The sequence below is a fragment of the Scatophagus argus genome, chromosome 20, assembly GCF_020382885.2.
Source record: "Scatophagus argus isolate fScaArg1 chromosome 20, fScaArg1.pri, whole genome shotgun sequence".
In the NCBI taxonomy this organism is placed as follows: Eukaryota; Metazoa; Chordata; class Actinopteri; family Scatophagidae; genus Scatophagus; species Scatophagus argus.
The window spans coordinates 1,381,647-1,402,706 of NC_058512.1; the positions used below are offsets into that span (position 1 = coordinate 1,381,647).

The 21,060-nt window shown below is 47.2% G+C and overlaps 3 protein-coding genes across 6 annotated transcripts; 2 read left to right on the forward strand and 1 right to left on the reverse strand.

The window, feature by feature from the left end:
- Window positions 1-242: 242 nt before the first annotated feature.
- On the reverse strand, window positions 243-8,772 carry gnsb (glucosamine (N-acetyl)-6-sulfatase (Sanfilippo disease IIID), b). 2 transcript variants are annotated; one of them, XM_046374184.1, is made up of 14 exons: window positions 8,623-8,772; window positions 7,785-7,991; window positions 6,453-6,512; window positions 5,726-5,929; window positions 5,290-5,355; window positions 5,022-5,120; window positions 3,901-4,068; window positions 3,729-3,811; window positions 3,365-3,483; window positions 3,171-3,274; window positions 2,978-3,079; window positions 2,786-2,896; window positions 1,586-1,696; window positions 243-1,504 (listed from the first exon to the last, which is right to left on the reverse strand). In XM_046374184.1, the coding sequence occupies exons 2-14, from the start codon at window positions 7,950-7,952 to the stop codon at window positions 1,355-1,357; spliced, it is 1,545 nt and encodes a 514-aa protein (XP_046230140.1). In that variant the 5' UTR covers window positions 7,953-7,991; window positions 8,623-8,772; the 3' UTR covers window positions 243-1,354. The 2 variants fall into 2 exon arrangements, with proteins under 2 accessions (XP_046230140.1, XP_046230139.1); XM_046374183.1 differs by lacking the exon at window positions 8,623-8,772 and adding an exon at window positions 8,428-8,609.
- A 492-nt stretch (window positions 8,773-9,264) lies between these two features.
- polm (polymerase (DNA directed), mu) lies at window positions 9,265-13,326 on the forward strand. Of its 2 annotated transcripts, none has more exons than XM_046374185.1 (11): window positions 9,265-9,845; window positions 10,154-10,325; window positions 10,520-10,618; window positions 10,718-10,888; window positions 10,974-11,045; window positions 11,516-11,636; window positions 11,714-11,846; window positions 12,216-12,318; window positions 12,403-12,720; window positions 12,801-12,884; window positions 12,972-13,326. In XM_046374185.1, exons 1-11 carry the CDS (start codon window positions 9,622-9,624, stop codon window positions 13,056-13,058), a joined length of 1,584 nt encoding a protein of 527 aa, XP_046230141.1. In that variant the 5' UTR covers window positions 9,265-9,621; the 3' UTR covers window positions 13,059-13,326. The 2 variants fall into 2 exon arrangements, with proteins under 2 accessions (XP_046230141.1, XP_046230142.1); XM_046374186.1 differs by having other exon boundaries at window positions 9,288-9,803.
- Window positions 13,327-18,878: 5,552 nt separating this feature from the next.
- ved (ventrally expressed dharma/bozozok antagonist) lies at window positions 18,879-20,853 on the forward strand. 2 transcript variants are annotated; one of them, XM_046375442.1, is made up of 3 exons: window positions 18,879-19,160; window positions 19,522-19,834; window positions 20,214-20,853. In XM_046375442.1, exons 1-3 carry the CDS (start codon window positions 18,955-18,957, stop codon window positions 20,544-20,546), a joined length of 852 nt encoding a protein of 283 aa, XP_046231398.1. In that variant the 5' UTR covers window positions 18,879-18,954; the 3' UTR covers window positions 20,547-20,853. The 2 variants fall into 2 exon arrangements, with proteins under 2 accessions (XP_046231398.1, XP_046231397.1); XM_046375441.1 differs by having other exon boundaries at window positions 18,879-19,156; window positions 19,572-19,834.
- The last annotated feature ends 207 nt before the right edge of the window (window positions 20,854-21,060 follow it).

Here is a 21,060-nt window from a genome sequence, read left to right on the forward strand (position 1 = left end):
TTTTGCTGAAATAAATTTCCTGCCTGACATCCTACAAAACACCTCAAAGTTGCTTTATCATCTGGTTGAACTTCAGTTTTATTCCACATTAATGTTCAGTGCTTATTCGAAGAGAAGTGAATCAGAGGAGGCTGCAGGAGAATAACAGAAAACATGTCTTCATGACAGAGGAATAATTGTCCATAAACACTTCAAATGTCCTTTTAGCTGTGTGACACCCAGAGATCCATATGGGAGGCACATTTAAATGCTTATTTTGATTTATTTTGATCATAGTGCAAAAACATTCACATTTAAAAAGGCACATGAGGCTCGTCAGTGCAAACACAAGGCAGACAGGCTTAAAGTGTTCATTTCAAATGTCCCTTCAGTTCCTCACAATTAAAACAAAAGCTCACATTTCAAAAGTCACTTTTGTCAGCCTCCACTTAAAAAGGGCTCAAATATTATCAATACTCAATGTTAAAGATTTCAATGAACATTTTTTTCCTTTTAAACATTTTTAAAAAAGTGGCACAAAACTGGAGCAATGATTGGACACACCAATTGTGTCCACTGGACAAAGACTTTGTCTTCTTTCACTAGAAGTGCTGCATAGAAGACATTCAAGAGAACCGCTGAACTCTGCAGCGGTTCATCTCAAAGGAACAGTTTGACATTTGGTTAACGAATTTTGCAGAGAATTCGATGGGAAGATTGACTCCAACGCCATAAATATGTGGAGGCAGCAGCCTGTTAGCTTAGCTTAGCATCAATCTTCTTATCTAACACTCAGAGATGCTTTCTGAAAACATGGAACTATTCCTTTAGAGATGACTGGCATAACAACAAACCTTTGGCAGCGTCTGTTTTCAGAATAAATCTCCACATCTGACAAATACTGGAGCCATTTTGTGTTTCTGTGAAAATGTTCAGAAGACAATTTAAACCCTGAACATTTTAAAGAACAAAAGAAAGTTTCTAGTGCAGTTTATATGCAGAAACACATAACAGACGGGTAGAGTTTATCTTATAGTAAATACATAAACTAACAGTATAAGAGCTCAGCTCAGAAAAAAACAGACCTTTTCACAGCAGACATTTTGATTTGTCACAGCAGGAAAAGCACAGGTGTTGAACTAAAGTCAAAGGCAGAACATTTTGAAAACGTGTGCAGTCGCCTCCAAAATGTGAAACCTTTACTTCCTGTTCTGTCCAAGTGTCCCGTGACTGACAGGCAGCATTGAGTCTCCTCCACCTGTGCCTTCCCTCCTGAGACGTGGCGAACCTTCACAGCAGGAAACATTAATATGAAGAAAGGCCTCTCCAGCCGTCATACTTGTGGTAACTGTTGGTCATTTTGGCAGCTTCCTGTTCACTCGATGTTACGGCAGCTGTCGCCCTCACAGGACTGGAGCTTTATGAGCCGCTGGTTCATCTCCTGCAGGACGGCCGGATCCACCTTCTTCAGGATGTTCTCCAGCTGGTAGGGGTCCGACGTCAGGTTGTACACCTCCACGAACGACTGTGGGACACAAAGAACAGGCTGAGCTTCACATCACATGTTCTCATGTTCTCGCAGGTCTGCCGGCGTCAGACGCAGTACCTCGCTGTCTGCAAACTCGCAGTACTGAAGGTTGTTTTTGCCGTCGAGGGTCCTGACGCAGGCGTACGTGTTGTTGTAGGCGTCTTCGCACACGCAGTCCGGGAAACATTGCTGAGGAGAAACAAGTGTGGATTACATTAAGCCGCTCTGTGCAGGCTGCCGCTTTGTTTCTACGCCCTCCTGACGGCTGCAGGCATGAAAGCCATAAAAGACTGAGGAATGTTCTTCCCTCCCCGTAAAACACATCTGTTGAAGGCCACAGTTTTACAGGAACAAAGCGAACCACTGAGCTGCAACGTGCATCACAGGCTTCCTTTGTGGACACCTGATACGCGACCAACGCAGTGGAAGCTTCTGGATGAAACCACTTTTGTGTGAAGTCTGCATGAAGTTTTAAACTTGTGACATCACTGCGGCTGACAACGATGGACAACCACACGTTTGACGGGTTTATTAAAAACGCTGGTTTTAGGCTTCTGATGAGTTTTGTGTGTTACTTTCACGGCTTTGCAGAGGCAGACGGTTTGACGTTTAAACCAGTTTGTCCTCTGAGAAATGATAAAGTGACAACATTCCTGCATTAAAACGTCTCCAAACAAATGGACCTTCGTCTCATATTCTGCCGAGTCGCGTGCTTTCATCATCCCAAAATGCTTCTGAAATCAGAAACCACAAACTGACCACTTCAGCAAAAGAATCTCACTTAAAGGTCCAGACGTCGAAGTACATTTATTGTACTAAAGTACAAATTTGAGGTACTTGTACTTGAGTCTTGAGGCCACTTTATTCAACATTTTAATTCTGTTTTAGTGCACCTCAGAGGCAAATATTTTTACTCCACTGCAGTAACTTATTCATCCAAAATCTAAATCACCTAATAAATAAATAAGATTTGTCATTAGAAATGAAGCTACAAAGCAGTTCTGTTCCGTCTGCATGACGACTGCTTTCACTGTTGGTACAGACGTTCTGGAGCTTTCAGTCATATCATACGATCTTCATCTGCTGGGGCAGTTTGTTGTGGCAGACGTTCACATTTACATTCCTGTGAGCACCTGAACGTGACGCGATGTGTTTGAAAGATCCCGAACTGAAAGTACTTTGTGGTCAGATTCTGCTTGATAAACGACTTTTTAAAAATCAAGCGTCAGAATATTCATTTTAAACGTATTACTGTCTTCTGTTGTGACTGATACTCACAGACAGTCCAGGGCCCAGTTTGGGACAAGCAGGGTCTGTCGTGGGCTGCCCCTCTCCGGTGTATTCTACGAGGAAAAAGGGCCGTGCAGTCCCATTACGCAGAGATGGAGCCTGACAGTCAGACAGTTTGAGGTTAGTTTTTAAGACTGGGATAAAGACGACATCCAGGAAAACATCTGAGCATCAGCTGACCATCTGAGCGAGGAAAGACTGCCCGTCCACATTCACAGAGGACACGTTGACACCAGATATGTCCAGTATGGTGGGAGCCAAGTCAATATTCAACACCGGAGCCTGAAGGGGAACACAAAGACGGAACTGAAACCAAGAGTACAGTCGCATTCCTGCATCTTATAACAGATTTAATCAGAAGCTCGTTTGTGACCTGCAGCGTCTGGTTTGGTTTGATGCCGGGACCGCGGACCATGAGCGGGACCCTGATGTCAAATTCATACAGCTGCCTCTTGTCAATGGGCAGAGAGAACTGACCTGTGAGCAGTGAAAAGCGGCGATCAGCTGACAGGAAACACACAGCATTCAGTCACCTGAGGGGGGGCTTGGGCTGGACCACGTTCAGACCTGTGTGGTAGCCGTTGTCTGAGGTGTAGAAGATGTAGGTGTTGTCCAGCTCCTTCATACTGTCAAGTTTCTTCACCAGCAGCTCCACCATGTCGTCCACAGACAGGAGGGTCTGCCACCTGCAGGACGGGTCACCAAAAGATCCAAAACTATTAATAAATGTAATACAGGTGTGAAAACGCTAAGGCTGGGAACTTTTCAGTCACTGGCGGTGGATGGCTGTCCCAGCCCAAAGCCGTGTTTTGTTCTTCAAAAACCGTTTAATTCTCTCACTGCGATTCAAATGTAATCAACACAAAGCGGCGAACCGACCATCTTAAACTGCCTTCCCCAGAGCCCAAAAGAAAAACGTTCGCAGTCGTACCTTTTCCTGAACGCATTATCCAGGAAATCGATGGAGCTGTTCGGCATGGGGTTGACCGGCTGACGCAGCAGCCAGTGTTTGTCCTGAAACACCACGCAAAGACACATTCACCGGAAGGGAAAACTAAAGGTTAAACAGCTACGAGCGATGTTTGACGTCGACCTGGACCGACCTTCCCTGGTTTGTTAAAGCTGCCGTCTCGAGGGGCTCGAATGTCGGTGAAGTGTTTTTGGTACTGCGGTGCTGCCGTCCACGGCGAGTGAGGAGCCGGAGGGGACAGCATCAGGAAGAACGGATGCTGAGGACTCCTGTTGTCCAGGAAGTTGAGAGACCGGTTCGTCTGGAGGGAGGAATAAGCCAAGACTGAATACACCACACAGAAGCTCAAAGAGAAGACCAGCATGTGCTGACTGTGGGTCGTGGACTCGTGGGAGGATTGTGCATCTGAGAGTCATTAACACATCAGGTTATGTAATAACAAGCGGCCACACGCTGCTAAATACATGTAATTAGATGGGACTAAAGCTCCAAGACTCACACTGTGTTAAATCAGTCCTCTTAACTGCCAGATTATGAAACCAAGTCCACCAAGTCAAACTCGCTCATTGGAGGTTTCAAGTTTTCATCTCATTTTTTCCCCCACGTGAACAACTTGTTTGTGGTTTATTTGCCTGTCAGCTCTACATTTTATTGAAATATCGATGATCTTAACAGTTTGCATCTTCTGCTCTGTTGCAGAAACCTCACGGCGCCTTTAAGATTCACCTGCGCAGCATCAGCTTGCTAGCATTTAGCTGAAAACCCGACCGAGTCTAAACGCAGCGTCACAGAGCTGCCACAATGGCTTCAGTTCTTCATGTTGTCGTGAACAAGTTCCTCAGTAACGTTATGAGATGCTAAATCAAAGACGTAACCCTTCACAAACATTCAAACAACGGATCTGTACGTTCCTGCGGTTCACTCAGCTCTGTACGAGAAGCAGAAAGACTCGTCGGCCACCCGATGAGGGCGACCTGCAGCCTGAAACATTTCAGCAAAGTAAAGACTCGGACACAAACTGACTCGTCTGTTTCTTCTACGCCATCCAGTCGTCGATGGTCGACCTTTCACAGTTGCTGACTGGCCAAAGCAGAGGGCTTACTACGCATTTTATGTTTCTATGACAGCAGCAGGTAATACCAAGACAAGCTGTCTGACGTCCTCCCATAAAGTCTTACATAAATGTCCCATGAGATGTCCCGCTGCGCGAGACACTGCCGATCACAGGCTCAGGGTGTGGTGATCACGACTTACTATGAGGTCCGTCAGATAGTCGTGCTCGTAACTGTCGCTGTGTTTCTCCTCTTTGCCGTTGACTGACAGCGTGTAGTTGTAGTACTGCGAGTTGCCCACCTGCGACCACACAGCAAAGCCTGTGACAGCTGAACAACTTACAAACACAGCATTCATGTCAAGAGAAACGGGACCCTGCTGCTGCACCAGCTGCATTCAACTGGTACATCCACACAGGGTTGGTGTTACACAGCGTGTGTGTGTGTGTGTGTGTGTGTGTGTGACTCACCAACGCGTGCCACTGGTCCCAGCCAGGTGGAACATGGCCGACGTCTCCTGCATCTTTCTTACCATACTGACAGCAGAGGAAAAGACAGTTAAAAGTGTCAGAACCTCATGAGCAGGAACAACACTTTGACTCTTAGTCGTGGTGCTTTCACTGTCCCTCGTGCGTCTCAGTGAGCTGTTTTCTCTCTCCTGTTCTGCTGCCAGTGTGTGACCTTCGTCCTCTAAAAGCACTCGGTTTTATGTTGTTTTACAGTTTTATTCTCTTTGTCTAACAGGAGAAAAGAGCCGATCGTCTGGTTTCACTTCATCTTATGCACAAGGTGACACTCAAGCGGGGTCCCTGTGCTGAGGGGGTGCATACTTCAGGGCTGGAGCAGGAAGTGTGTTAAAGCACTAGGTAATATCGATGTCAGAGTGTTCGTGACACGTGCTCAGACCTGGTTAAGGTATTTCCCGGCGAAGAACGTCTGGTACTTCTGTTTGCTGAGGTAGATGGGGAAGGCCCCCGACTCGGGGCCCTTCTGCCACTGGAGGCTGGAGCAGTTCCCCGACAGGGAGTTGTTCCTCACCGCGTGGTTGTGGGGGTAGCGGCCGGTCAAAATGCTGCTCCTGCTGGGGCAGCACAGCGGCGTGACTGTAAACTTCACAGGAGCAGGAAGCGAGAGCAGCGACGGACGAGGAGGAAGAGAATAGAGGAAGAGAAGGAGCGACAGAACAGATGATGAAAGAGAAGCGTGACAGGAGAGGAGGATGTGGATCCCATTCAGTTTCAACATCACAGGTGTGTGCACACTGCAGTAAGAGTACATCAGCAGTACTCGCTGTGCAGTAAAAACTCTACTGTGACTGCGTCAGACTGTTAATGCTGATGCGTAACTAAATGTGGACACTGGACAGTCTGCCTCAGTATTTCAATGCACCCACGTGAGACGTTTGGAGGGGAAATGACTGCGCCGACGGATCACAAGACATCTGACGGATCACACGCAGCCTGACCACACGGAGGTCGGCTTAATCTTTAACAGTCTGTCATCTGCCATAAACTCGTTTTATGTTTGTGACGTGGAATCTTAAATCGAGTGTCCAACACGGTCCAGAACAGGTACCAAGTGAAATACTGCAGTACAAGTACCTACATGCTGTACTTTGTTCACGTGTACTCACAGCGTTCACAAACGTCGCTCCAGCGTCTCCTATCAAGGCCTTGGCTTTCTTCATGGGGCTCTGCAGGACAGGAACAAACGTGAAAAGTGATCAAAGTGAGGCCAGAGAGAAGCCGAAGCACCTGACAGGAAGTACTGACTGTTTTACGATTGATCTCCTGTCGTTCAGTCGAGATCTGATTGGTGATTGATTGACGGGCAAAGAATCATTCGAGTCGGTGGAGTCCGGTGCCGTCACATACGCTGCTGTCTGCTGGGGCAGCTGCCCGAGGCTGAGAAACACTAACAGACTCAACAGCATCACGAGGAAGGCCACCATGTTGTGGGACAGGAACTGGACTCCCTGACGGTGGTGTCTGAGAAGACGATGTTGTCCAAAATAAGGACGATACTGGACTTTCCCTCTCACCCACGATGCACAACAGAGCGACACAGGAAATCATTCCTGCCTGTCGCCATCAAACTGTTAAAGTCAGCACTGTGACGGACACACTCACTTTATATATACAATGTGTATAAGTACACATGTAAATACCTGTAGTTTAGACTTATTCTTAGTCTTAGTTTTTTATCCTATTTTATATCTTTCACTTTCTTTTCTTGGTTGGGAAAACTGCAAGTGCAAAGTCTGTACGATAAAGAATTTCCCCTCGGGGATAAATAAAGGAATTCTGATTACTAATTCTGACAGTCAATTCATTGTTTCAGTCCAACGTCCAGCTGCTCTTTAACGAGGGTTAACTGGAAATCTTCTGGCTGCTGGTTGGACAAAAGTGTCTCCTTGCAGACGTCCCTTTTCATCGTTTTCTGACAGATCACACAAACCATCAGCCAGTCGACGAAACAATACTGAGACTGATCGTCGATTAGTCGTCGGTTTGTGCCTCTGACGAGTGTGTGACGACGAACATCAGCAGAAAACAGCAGCTGGGCTCCAGTCCAAAATAAAAAGAAAATTTACGGCCTTGTAAGAAAAAGAAAAGGAGCAAATCCTCACAAAGCGCCACAGGAGTTTTATTGTTCCTGCGTGACATCAGGACTAAAAAATGCACTTTTTCCTGTTTACGTTCTCGTGTTTTACCTTGTTGCATTTCACTAAAATAACTTTTACAGGTGGCCTCCGTTTCAGATTTCTGCACATTAAAACAGGACGGAGACGAGCAGACACTCGACGCGTGTGGCGACTCGATTCCTCCGGACTCCTTAAGCTTTTACGCTGAAAGGGAAGCCGCTCGTTACGGCTGTTCTCACTTTTATTTCCTCTTCGTGTTTTGTTCTGATCCTGAACAATCTGCACATGAATTTTCTGTCCAGGTGTTCAACATCGACTCACCATCCCCCCCAGCTGAACATCCTGGTCGTCGGATACGATCAGGATGATGTTGCTCGGCTTGGCGCGAGGCTCCGCACACCTGACGCAGCAGGTGAGCAGCGCGAGGAGCGCGAGGGCCGCTGGGTGTCCTCTCCGCCGGGTTCCGGATCCGCTCATTAGACCTGCCATCGGACCTCCACAGCCCCGGGTGGAGTTCGGTTTCGTTTCCTGCTCAGACGGGAGGACGGGCTGTTTGAATGAGTGTGCGCAGGCCGGACAAACACACACACAAACACACCGAGAGCTTCAAAGTTTGAGGAAGTGGAGTCGAGTGCTGGGGGTCATATGATCAGACGGAGAGTGGGAGGAGTGACGCCTGGCACACACACACACACACACACACACACACACACACACACACACTGTACGACATTTAACACACATGACGCTGACCCCACCTGCCTGAGTGGAAACCAAACTGCTGAGAACAGAATAACAGACACACCCGCCATTATATTATGTTATATTATATTATATTATATTACATTATATTGTTAGATTAGATCTTGCATTTCCCTCTGGATCAATAAAGTATCTTTCTATCTATCTAGATTATAGAAATCCGACATGAGAGTGTGTGAGTGTCTTCTCATGTGACTCACACCAGCAAAGTGAACGTCTGCATTTCCCGGGAGGTCAAACCTTTGACCCCGAGTCGTAAAGAGGAAGCTTCCACGTTAGCAGCACGGTGAGCACAGTGCAAAAGCAAAACATGAACTAAAAACACTGAGGAGCAATCAATAAACACAGGATGTGAGTGTGACACCTTGCACACTGATAACGGTGTGAGAGGACTCACCACAGCTGGTTGGTTTCTCCGTGCTGATGATGGTCACGCTCAGGTGTTGTTCAGGCAGGTGGCGTTCAGCACCAAGAGGCGCGCCTGACCTGCTGCTTGTCAGACCGTGAAATGAGCTGCCAGCTGAAGGTGTTCTGCTCACCATCCTCATCATCTGCGCTGTGCTGGGCTCAGCGGGGATCAAACAGCTCCATCACCAACACGATCCACCACATTCAGCTGGAAATTAGATTGGACTCAAGTCACATTTTGGTACTCGAATATTTCTGCTCTGTTCCACTGCACTGATGTGACAGCTTTAGATACTTTACATACAGATGCAACATTTTACATTGATAACAGATAACAAACGAATACAATCCGCTGGTCAAACTTAAGCCAGTTGACATGAGATAATATATTAAAATTATGAGGTAAAAAGATTATGAAATGGAAAATCAAAATAACGTAATATAAGCCAGTAAGTTTAAAGGAGCTGAGTGTAATACATTTTGATTTTGGAGACAGGAGATCAAAAATTCATGGGACAAATACTAAATAGTCAGAATGATGATATACCACATTGAAATTAGGAGACACGTAATTTAAATTAAAGGATTTAAGTCAAAACTATCATTCTGACCATCTCGTAACTTTTTTTGTTTTTTCGTGTTATGTTTCCAGTCGGAACTATTTTGGTGATGCGCACAGAGAGCCGGTAAAGCAAAACAGCTGCATCCGGTTTCTCTGCTAGACAGAAGTTTTGCTGCTGGAAGTGGTTTTCTCCCCGCTAACCTACATCACAAAGTGGATTCCGTTCCGTGAGACACATTCACTCAACTACGTCGTAGTACTTTATGAGTAGAAATTACTACTTTAATGTACAAAGCTTTAACAGAGTAAGCTAGCAACAAAGATCGGATGGATGACAGGAGTGAAAAGAGCTAATGTCAGATTTTCGTTTCTTGTGCAAGTCGTGGGGATGATGGTTTAACGTCTTACTGAAGCACAGAGTCGAACATGGTCCCATTGAAGCGAAGAAGAACCTCCTCCTCCCGGACCGGGAACCCTGGGACTGACGAACCAAACAGGTTCCCTCAGGTGGTTTTGTTCCTGCTGGAAAGAAAAATGGGAGCCAGTCGAAGAGCTTTTCTCTCTCAGCTCGGTCGAAGGAAAGGATTTCAGGTGGAGGAGCTGTTCAGGTCAGATGGACTTTGGTGGTCCTGTGGCAGGGAGATGAAAATGTTAGTTAATATTTTTATTTAAATGTCTCTTCCCACGTGAGCTCAGAAGTCACTACTTCTGAATGAGTGTGGAATGTAAGTACATTTACAAATATGAGGTACCTTACATGACACTTTCTTCTTCTACTGCACCACAGTTCAGAGGGGAAATGTCGTACTTTTTATCCCCCACAGTAAACACAACACAATAAAAGCTAAAGATGTTCAGTTGGTGGTGACATGAAACAGAAGAGCAGCAAATCCTCTCAGTGGAGAAGCTCTCGGGTAATCTGAAGACTGATGGGAGTTGATGTTTTGTCTTGTGGCAGCGAACGCATCACACACGTCATTTGTGAGAACAACAGTGGCGCGGAGGTCAGGACGTGGCTTGACTCGCAGGACAGGCGCCGGACGCCAGCTCACCTTCTGGACATCAGCTGGTACACGGAGAGCATGCAGGCAGGACGTCCTGTCAAAGTACTGGACAGACATAAACTGCAGGTGCTTTTTACTTTACACAACTAACAATATTCATTATCAAAGGCCTCGGAGTAGAAAGTCCCCCACAGGAGTCCAAACATCAGGACATGTGAGGATGCATTAGGAGACTCACTTCTGTGTTAAACATTAATGGTGTTTGTCTGTCTCTGAAGTCCAACATGTGAGCGGTTTGACGACTGCTCTGTGTCCCACAGGAGCCGCAGAGGACTGAGGCGGAGGTTGTGGCGTTCTCTGTGCCCAGCTACGCCTGTCAGCGCAGGACCACTCTGGACAACCGCAACACCGTCCTCACTGTATGTCCCCCAGCAAACGACCACATCAGCACACGTCCTACAGCTCCAACGTCAGCAGCTGGTCTGGTGTGACACTGAGGATGTGCTTTTCTCTCTCAGGATGCTTTGTCGCTCCTGGCTGAAAACGCCGAGCTCAGTGACGAGGACGGACGAGGCGTCGCGTTTCGACGGGCCGCCGCCGTGCTGAAGGCCCTCCCCGAAACAGTGACGGACATGACACAGCTCAGAGGGCTTCCCTGCCTTGGAGAGCATTCGCTCAGAGTCATCAAGGTCGGTACAAACTTTGTCCAGCTTTCTACCCACAGCCACAGTCAAATATGATGTAATAATCCACTGATCTTCTCTGGTCTCGCAGGATATCCTGGAGACTGGAGCCTCAACTGAAGTTGACTCTATGAAGCAGTCTGAGCGCTTTAAAGCACTGAAGGTCTGTTGTCAGCCGTTCTGACCGTAGACTTAGTGTAGATGTCATGTTCCAAATGGATTAAAATGACACAGGAAGCTCAGGCTGGTGTGATTGTTCACTCTTTAGCACCACCTAGTGGCACCAGGCACGGGTCAAAATCCGTGAAAAGACCAGAACTTACTGTTATTTTTCCTCATGTGGGTTAATCCGCCACAGAAAGTAGTCCCAGACAAAGGCGCTTCCTCCTCCTGCTTGTTTGATGTAAACTACAGTGGTTTACAGTGACTACAGGTTTTTCTCTTCACTGGGAGCCAATCAGTCTGGAGTTGAGTGTCAGACAGGAAGTGTTGGTTTTGGTGTTTTTAAAGGGTTTGTTCATAGTAACGAGAACGTGAAATGCCCTCAGACGCTTCCTTGAAACAGACTGTAAAGATGATCTCACAAACTGGCGAAGGTGAAGTCGTTATGGTCAGCCATCGTTTGTATTTCAGGTTTTGACGGGTATTTTTGGCGTCGGGGCGAAAACGGCAGATCGATGGATCAGAGAGGGGATACTCAGCCTCCAGCAGCTTCAGGCGTCGGGACAAACTCTCAACCGAGCGCAGCAAGCAGGTTCGTGTCTCCCACGTCTGCTTTCGTGACGTATTTGATCAAATTTCTCCCTGAGTGAACAGTTTGTCGTCTGTCAGGACTCGAGCACTACGATGACCTCAACCAGCCGGTCACCAAGGCGGAGGCTGACGCCATCGGCGAGCTCGTGGAGAAGGCCATCGTGTCCGTGTTACCGGGCGCACAGATGACTCTGATTGGAGGATTCAGGAGGTAAAGCACACAGGGTGACTCCGACACCCAAAGCATTCAGGTCGTTCAGCTTTCAGAGGCGAACGTAACCACGACGCGTCGGGTTCCTGTGGAGGCGCAGTCGTCATGGCGGCTGATCAATACTCAAAAGATGAGAGGAAGCTGTAATTTAAGGCAAATTCCTCAAGATGTTTGGTTGAAAAACTGTGATTGACAAAAAGGTGTTGACTTCTGGAACTAATGTTTGCCTGGATCTTTTATGACAGCAGACGTTTTTGTTCGCAAACTCAACAAGTTTTCTCACCTCTGATCGCCTTCTTCTCCTCTCGTGGGCTCATGGGAGTCGTAGTCTTTAGAGAGCGTTAACATCACGACTGCCTCTGCGTCCAGGGGGAAGCTGACCGGCCATGATGTGGACTTCCTGATCACACACCCAGAGGAGGGCAGAGAGGTGGGACTGATGCCTAAAGTGGTTTCCTGTTTGGAATCGCAGGTGAAATGGCTGCCACGTGCTGTCACGCTTTCCAATAATCTGGATTCACATTTGCAACATTCACCACATTTCCTTTCCCTCCAGGGCTTCCTGCTGTACCAGAAAACTACAAGAAACTCGTACCTGGAGTCTAAGGACGGTCCCGCTCGGCCCCCCTCCAACATGGACCGCTTCGAGAGGTGTTTCTCCATCTTTAAACTGGCCAAGGAGGAGAAACAAGCGAGCCAAAATGGCGTGCAACCCCTCGACACATCTGAGCCGAGTCCGAGTCGCCGCGTGTCTGCTGAAGACCAAGGTGGACCGGAGACCGGACCCAAACCGTGGCGAGCTGTGAGAGTGGACCTGGTGGTGTCTCCCATCAGCCAGTTCGCTTTTGCTCTGCTGGGCTGGACGGGATCCAAGGTGACCTTTCAGACAGCAGGACATCACCGTCAGATCTGTTGCCGAGTCGCTTTTTACATGTGAGGGTTTTGTGTCCACAGCTGTTTGAGAGGGAGCTGCGACGCTGGGCGGCTCACGAGAAGACCATGTCTCTGAGCAGCCACGCTCTGTACGACAACAGCCAGGTGGACGCGCTCGCACCTTATAGACCTCATCCGTCTTTCTGCTCCTGAACGAGCTCGATGTCATTGAGGTTTTATTTGTGTTTACAGGGACGGTATCTGAGAGCGACGTCGGAGGAGGAGATATTTGCTCACCTCGGCCTGGACTACATCCCCCCGTCGGAGAGAAACGCCTGACGCGCTCCTACAGGAGGGTGAAGCGAGTCAGGAGGAGGGCTGACGTAGACACGAGGACGAGCCGCGTTGGCCCGTTGTTTCAGGTACAGAGGAGACGCCGAAAGCCGGCGGGACAGATCTGAATGAGGACGGCTTACAAACAGCAACAGGAGTGTCAAGACGAGCAGCCTGGTTTGTCCTCAGCAGACTTTGTGACGGGATTAAATCTGCTCTGAGATCAGATGAACATGTTCATCAACAAAAATAAAACAGAATTTAAATGGTGAAATGGTTTGTTTCTGTATCCGGCTCGTCTCGCTTCAGGTCATTTCCCCTCTCACACACACACACTCACACACACACACACACTCACACACACACACCTGTGCTCCACTGACCTGAATCCTGCAACGTCCTCGTCGTCTTATCTGTGAAACAAAACCACACAGACACAAACACAGCGTGAGACACAACGACTTGTGCTTTACTGGAGTCTGTAATACGACTGAAGTACACGTCACAGGTACAGTAAATATTATGTAGTGACAAGTACGGTATTCCCCCTGAGATGTAATACTAGTAGAGAGTGGCGCTAAAGTACAGTACTTAAGTATATGTACTATGTGTGTGTGTGTGTGTTCCTCTTCCTAACAGCCTCATTAACCTCTAAATACCAGTTAAACATCAAAGGCCGTGTCAGGCCTCACACCTCGGCCTCCTCTCACATCCTCTCTGACGTCCAGACTCCTCCTTCTCCTTCTCCTTCTGCTTCGTGTAGGGACAAAACCAAAAAGTTTGGCTTTTCCCACGTCAGGCAGGCGAGCCGTGTGAAATGAAACCACGAGACTCTGCTCAGAGTAAGAGACGCCGCAGGGAGGGAGAGCCGAGTTTGATTTGATGTTCCTGCGTCTCCGTTGACACGTCGCTGTTTTTGACACCGAAAGTGTGAACCAAAAGTTCCTGAGGGCCGAGGAGACTTTGAGTCTGTCCCGCTGTGAGGACAGTTTGTGTAAATGTAAATGTACTGCGCTGTGGATGAAGGACTTTCTCCTCCCTGTGGAAAGCTTATGACGTCTGTGTGGAGGAAACACTCCATTACACGTCGAGGTCCCGCTTTAAGGAGCTGATTTGGTGCTTTTAGCTTTAAAATACGAGACACATAATTTAAAACAAAACAAACCTAAATCTAATCTTCTGCAGGTTTTGGAGCTGCAGATGCGTCAGGACTCTCAGGTCCCTCAGAAGCCTCAGCAGACTGTCCACTAACCTAAACTGTTTCACACTCTTTACAAAATGCTTTTCTCCCATCAGTAACCCGTGAAACAAAGCTCTGTTTTCCCCCGTTGCTGTCAACTTCTAATGCACCACAGACAAAAGCGGCTTCACCTCCGCTGACGCGAGGACTGAGTTTGTGTTTTAGCATTTGAGTGAACTGGCCCTTTAAAGTCGTGCGTTTACGTCTAACTGCTGTTTGTGTTGACGTCCGTTTTCGTCTGACACGACAGACTCGGCATAAGCTGCTTTAATCTGAAAGAAACCAACATGTGAACGCACTGCAGTAAAACAGAGCAATGCTGACCGCACAGGGTGTGTGTGTGTGTGTGTGTGTGTGTGTGTTATCCGTGATGAGGGGGTCATTGATCCTCCTTGGCCCCAGTCCCGGCCTGCTGCTGTCTGGGGGCCAGCGGTCTCCTGCTGGGCCCCCCTTTGATTGGCTCCATTCAGACCCTTTCATCTCTAATGGGCCTGTTTGCTGCTCTGTTATGGACACAAACACACCTCGGCCCCGCCCCCGGGCTGACAGGAGACCAGAGGCAGACACACACTCGTCCCGACCTGGTGGGGCTCAGATCTCTGCTCTCGCCGTCTCTTTGTCGGGTTTTCAGATAAAAACCTTTGGTGTGATCAGCATTTGTCACCAAATGTGTAGTTTCATTAAAGTGAAAGACTGCAGGTTTGAAGCAAAGAGGAGGAAGCAGAGTACTTGTTGGGGGACTATTTTCAGCCGTGGATGGATCCACATTTGGTGCAGTTACTGTAAACCATATTAGAGTCTTCTTCAGACTACCTGCTTTATTTTTATTTTACTTAGATTAAATGTCTTCAACACGGGGGAGTAATGCTCACAGCACACGTTGATCCAACAGCAGAGCCTCACAAAATTAAAACGGCCAAAAAACATCAGTCGACCCCTTCGGTAATTTATATAATTTGTACTGCACCTAAATAAACACGATTCAGGTGGAAAACAGCAGGTTTTCAATGAAGGCCGCTCTTCTTCTCCGTGTCACATCAGGTTTGTGGTTATTATCTTGGGTCTTGAAATTAAATTCACATGTCTGATACACTGAACAAAATGATTACATTTTAACAAAAGGGCAGTTAAGCTCAGGAGATCAGCAGATGAAGATGAAGATGAAGGTGAAGCGAGTGTGTTTGTGCTGCTGAATGGACTCCTCATGCAGATGAAGGCGCTGATGACGCCCAATAATCATTGATCTCCACGGCCGGCAGGCTCCAGCAGTCGCCCGCCCCGTCTGTAACACAGTCAGTTAAGGCCTCTTCCCCTGTCCCATTGATCCCTATCAGCCCCATCAAAGGCTCCCGGGGCTTTGATGGGGCCAGCGGGACTGGTCCCGGTGGACGAGCAGGCGCTGCGACTCCCCTCATCAAACGGGGGACAGAGGAGGACGGAGGGGTGGGGGGTCAGGCATGTCTTTACGCTGGGAGATTTACATTTCTGCCACAATCTGCAGCACCTGAAGCTTCGCTGGTCAAATCCCAGAGACTCAGAAGTGTCACGTCTCACCTGACAGATTTCAAAAGAACCTTAACGTACCTGCACACAGCAGCAGCATTCATGCAGAACCGCAGCCAGTGGGAACCAGAACAACAATGTGTTAAGTTTAGCAGTGAGGGACGCGTCCCCCCCAGTTTACATGATAGTTACTGCCCTGTCAGTCACTGCTGGGTGGGTTCATTTACAACAAAACATATTTTATAAACACCTCAAATGTTTGTGTGTGGCTCTCTCCTCCTCTCCTCCTCTCCTCTCCTCTCCTCCTCTCCTCCTCTCCTCCTCTCCTCTCCTCTCCTCCTCTCCTCCTCTCCTATCCTCCCCTCTCCCCTCCTCCCCTCCTCTCCTCTCCTATCCTCCCCTCTCCCCTCCTCTCCTCTCTCTCTGGAGTCTTATTATCTCATCAATGGAGCCGCTCCGTGATTGACTCGATTAATCGTTTAAACCCGCGCGGTTTGGCTCGCTCACATTTGCACACAGAAGGGCGGCCGGCTGGCTCCGTGTCCTCCTCCTCCTCCTCCTCCTCCTCTTCCTCCTCCTGCTCAGAGGGTCGGTGCAGCGCGGGAGGAAGAGGAGGATCCTCATCATCCTCAGCTCGTTATCAGTCACTTAACTGTTCAGTTCAGCCCTGAACGACGCATGAAGCTTTAAGGCGCCACTTGACAATCAGTTTCCGTCATGTGAGAGTCGCTGCCTCTCAGGTGGAACTTTAAGTACTCAAACGGTGTACTTAAACACGCCGTTCAGGTACTTTACATTATAGTAGTTATGGGTTATTTTAAATACAAACAAACGTGTTCATTTCCATGAATTAACAAAATGTTTTGATTGTTGCTGTACTGTGCAAAATGCAACAGAGTTACTAGGAGTAGTAGTAGTACTAGTTCTGGTTGGTATATTGAAGTTTAAAAACTGCACACAGCTTAATTAAATAATGAGATAAATATCCATCCTGCATCCTGAGTTCACAGACGGAGACAAGAGCAGAATTACTGACCGTTCAGGCCACAGACGAGCCGTGAGACGTTCACGTTACACCAAAAGCAGCCAATCCTTCAGTCGTGAGGAATCGAAACATTTTATTTTATATTAGTTTAACTTTCAGTCTGTTTTCACATGCTGATAAAACGTCAGCTGAGGGTTTTTATACACAAAAATAAAACTACAACACAGTTGGTTTACATGTGAGCTGACTTTATTCCAAATTGTTTTTGTGCTTTTCAGGGTGAATAATTCACATTATTTTGGTACAACAAATACAATACAAGTGAAGTAAGTACGTTTACTGTAACAGTTTGAATGCAGCAAGTTTGATTTGTGGCAGAAAACTTTTACTCTGCTGTATTTGTACTTTTACTTCAGTAAAGGATGTGAATACTCCCTCCACCACAAGTTCATAGTAATCCTGTGGTACTTTGTCCCAAACGGTTTCCCCTTTTACACAAGCCTGTGTACTTTGCTCGAGTATTTTAACTTGCACTTGTACTGCACTACATTCATTTTAGCTGTGGCAGAGTATTTTGAAGTTGTGGTACTGGTACTTTTACTGAAGAAGAGGATTTGTGTACTTTCCCCATCACTCCTTACTGGTCTGATGAGAGTAGTCTGAGTAATAAAGTACTTCAGATGTGTGTTTTTGTGTGCTTACTGATGTGAGATGAGTGAATGTGACTCTCGTCACACTTCAGACAGTCGGCCTTTAATCTGGGATCATCCCGGATTATCTGCCGCCGTCGTCTCGAGCCACTCACTGCTCATTGTGTCGCTAATGAACCCGGAGGCACCTTTTCCTTTGAAGCCGCTTAATGGAAGATTAAATGTCATTTTTTAAAGTAACTGTAGGCCAAATTAGAAGTTTGATTAACGGCTGTTTTCGCATCAGTTCATCTGCAGGAAATCTTTCAAAAGAGTCAGTGAATCATTTTGTCTTGAAACTAACCAGAAACTGAAAAACGTTTTACTTTTATTTTTATGATACTGCAGTCAAAGTTTGTGAGAAATACTGTCACTTTTAAAAGACACAAACGCATGCAAGTGAAGTCATTTTATTCCAACTTGTTTCTGAGTCTTTGAACAGAGCTGGAATTTAAAGTACATTTACTCAAATGCTGTACTGTAAAGTACACATTTAAGGTACTTGTGATTTACGTAAGAATTTCTCCACTTTCACCTCATAAAAGCCCAAAGAGGAATGAGGTACTTTGACTTGTTTTCTACGTTTATCTGACAACATTCAGTTTCAGGTTACTTTGCACTTTAATGTTTTATGTAGAAAACCTGACAAAATGAGCGGCGGTGGGAGAAGTACTCAGATCCAGTACTTCAAAACAACAGATTCAGATTAAAGTCACAGAAAAACCTGAAGTTTAACCTGAGTGTGACTTTTGAGATGTGTTATCACTTGCACAGACTGTTTGTAGTACTTGTACTCCAGTAAAGGATTTGAGTTTAACTCAGATTAGTTTAAAATCATAAGTGAGACGCTGAGTGAAACCTCAACACTTTGGTCAGGTGTCCTCAGCTTCAGTCTGTACATGAAGTGTGTATAAATAAAGTTCTGCAGTTAAAGTTAATAAAGTACATAACATTAAAGTAACACGAAACGCTAACTGAAACTTCTGTCTACCTTTGAGTCTTTTACTGATCGTCGGGAGCTGAATGATTTCTTTACGCTGCAGAGGAGCTGATGGGCTTTTTCAGCCCCGAGTTTTGTCTTATGAGGACTCAGTCTTTTGAAGACTGAAATGTTTGTATTTATCTGCAGTGTGGAGGTGCAGACACTTTGGAATGAGGTGTATCTGCTTTGGGCAGGCAGGAAGGAGGTGGAGGTGTGGAGGAGGTCCTTCCCAGACTCACTGGAGCCTGGTTGTAACAGCCTCATTGAGACTGAATGAGACGTCTTAATTACTCCAGTTGTGAAAACTAAAGGAGGGGAGGGGAGGGGAGGACGTGTGCTTTGATCTCCGGGCTCAGGGACTCCGAGTGAGGAGGGACGCCTCCTATAAATACAGACCAGCTGATGAGGAGGCCAGTGGACACCAGGACCGAGCAGAGGGGACTTCTCCTGCACTCTGGACAGAGACACTAAGGACATACTCTTTCCTCCAGGACGGCACAGACATGAGGGGACATTTTTCCATTGAGTGGATGGCCCAGAGCAGCCAGCCTGCAGGGACAGACAGCGTCTCTGCCTCCGGACCCGCCGCCTGTGGGACACATTCAGAGAGTCTGCCTGGGTTTTACTGCAGGCAGAAGTCTGAAGGTTTACCTGAGCAGGAGGAGAACAGGAGCCTCCAGCAGGAAAGCTCTCACAGTGACCGAGGTGAGTCCAGGAACAGGTTTTACTCAAGTACTGTACTGTACTTTATATTTCAAACAGACGCACCGTGAACAGCAATAAGGACAGTTTCAGTGCTCATGAAGACAAAATACTTAAATCAACATTTAAATATCTTATAACTACTACGTTGTCTCAGCTACTGTCAGGAAAAGGTACTTCTACTTTATTTATGCTGCTTCTGGTTTTACTGCATCTCAGAGGGAGCTGTTGTACTTTCAACAGAGTGATTCAGTACTTACTCGTACTTACTTTGACACCTGAATCAGCTGGTTGACTGGCCACACTGTACTGCACTGAAGTACATTTTCCTGCTGAGATACTCTTGGACCTTCATGGTGTTTTTGCAGCGTGGAGCTGAACATGTCGACCTCACTGTGGCTTCTTGTTTCTCCTCCAGCGACTGAAGCAGGATTCAGCAGCGGGACGGAGGAGGAGACCTCCGGCTACGAGAGCGAGGGAGGTCGCTCCCTCTCGCCCTCCACCAGCGCCGACCGCACCTCCGCCTCCTCCCCGGCCTCCCCCCCGTCGGGGAGGAGGCCTCGCACGGCCTTCACGGCGGAGCAGATCAGCAGCATGGAGCGGGCCTTCAAGAGGAACGCGTACCTGGGGACGCAGGACAAGGCCGAGCTGTGCAAGAAGCTCAACCTGTCGGACAAACAGGTAAGAGTCCTCAGTCTGCTGTGTCTCCACCACTGAGGACGTGTCCTCTGGGCTTCACTGTATGGGCTCCTCACAGTACTACTATAAACACACAAAACAAAACATGGAATATTTTTCAAAAATTTTTGTTACTTCATTATAATTTAATTATTTTTTTATGTGAGGACTAAATGTTAGTGTTTTTTATAATATTTTATATTCTGGTTTTTCGTTTGTTTGGTAATATTTTTCAAGAATCTTTTTACGGGCTGATTGATTGCGTGTTTATCTTCCAGTCGTGATTTGACCTCCGTAGGCTGAACACGTTCCCTAACAGACACGACTGTTTCTGTGGAGAAACTTTGCCTCATGAGACCTTTTTTTGCTGTCTTCTGTGCAGATCAGAAACTGGTTCCAGAACAGGCGGATGAAGCTGAAGAGGACGGTGCAGGACGCCCTGGCTCATGCCTGTCAGGCAAACGTGGCGTCTCAGCTGATGCATTACCCCGAGCTGCAGGCCTACAGACCGGGGCCCTACCCCAGGTATCACTCGGTGGCGGCGGAGGGCCCGACCGCTCCCTCCTACGCCCACCCACACGGCCTGCAGTACAGCTCCAGCCTGCCCAGTGTCCCCACTCTGCCCCTGGACTCTTTTTACCAGTACAGCAGCCTGCCAGGAGTCGTGCTGCCCTCCGCCGTGACCTCCTACCCGACTTATCCTCAGTATTACTGAAAGTGACCCTCAGTGGCCGCCCGATGAGCCTGTGCAGCTCTTCACTGTGATATTTTGTTACACAAAATGATTGATTTTATTTTTCATGTTATCCTAATAGGATCAATAGATGGTTTATGAGAAACGTGGCACAGTTACTGCTGTGAGCCAAACAGGGTGGTGTGCAATGCTGATGTGACTGTGTGTGTGTGTGACTGTGTCTGTGTGTGTGTGTGTGTGCACGCGTCTGAATTCACTCATGTACAGTTTGGATGTATTTAAATTTGAATCTATGAAGTTTTGTTGTTGTGTTACTGTGAAATAAAATCGTTATTAAATCTTTAAAACTTTGTCTCTTTTCAGCCAAATTATGTGAGAGTAAAATGCACTCAGAAAACGTTCACTCCAGGCTCCTTAGGATCTTTAGGATCTTTAGTTCCTCAGTATGTTTTATTCTGCCTCCACTGCACTTCACTTTGGAGGTAAATGTACCTCTCGCTCCACTTCGTGTACTTGATAACTTGTGCAGATTCAG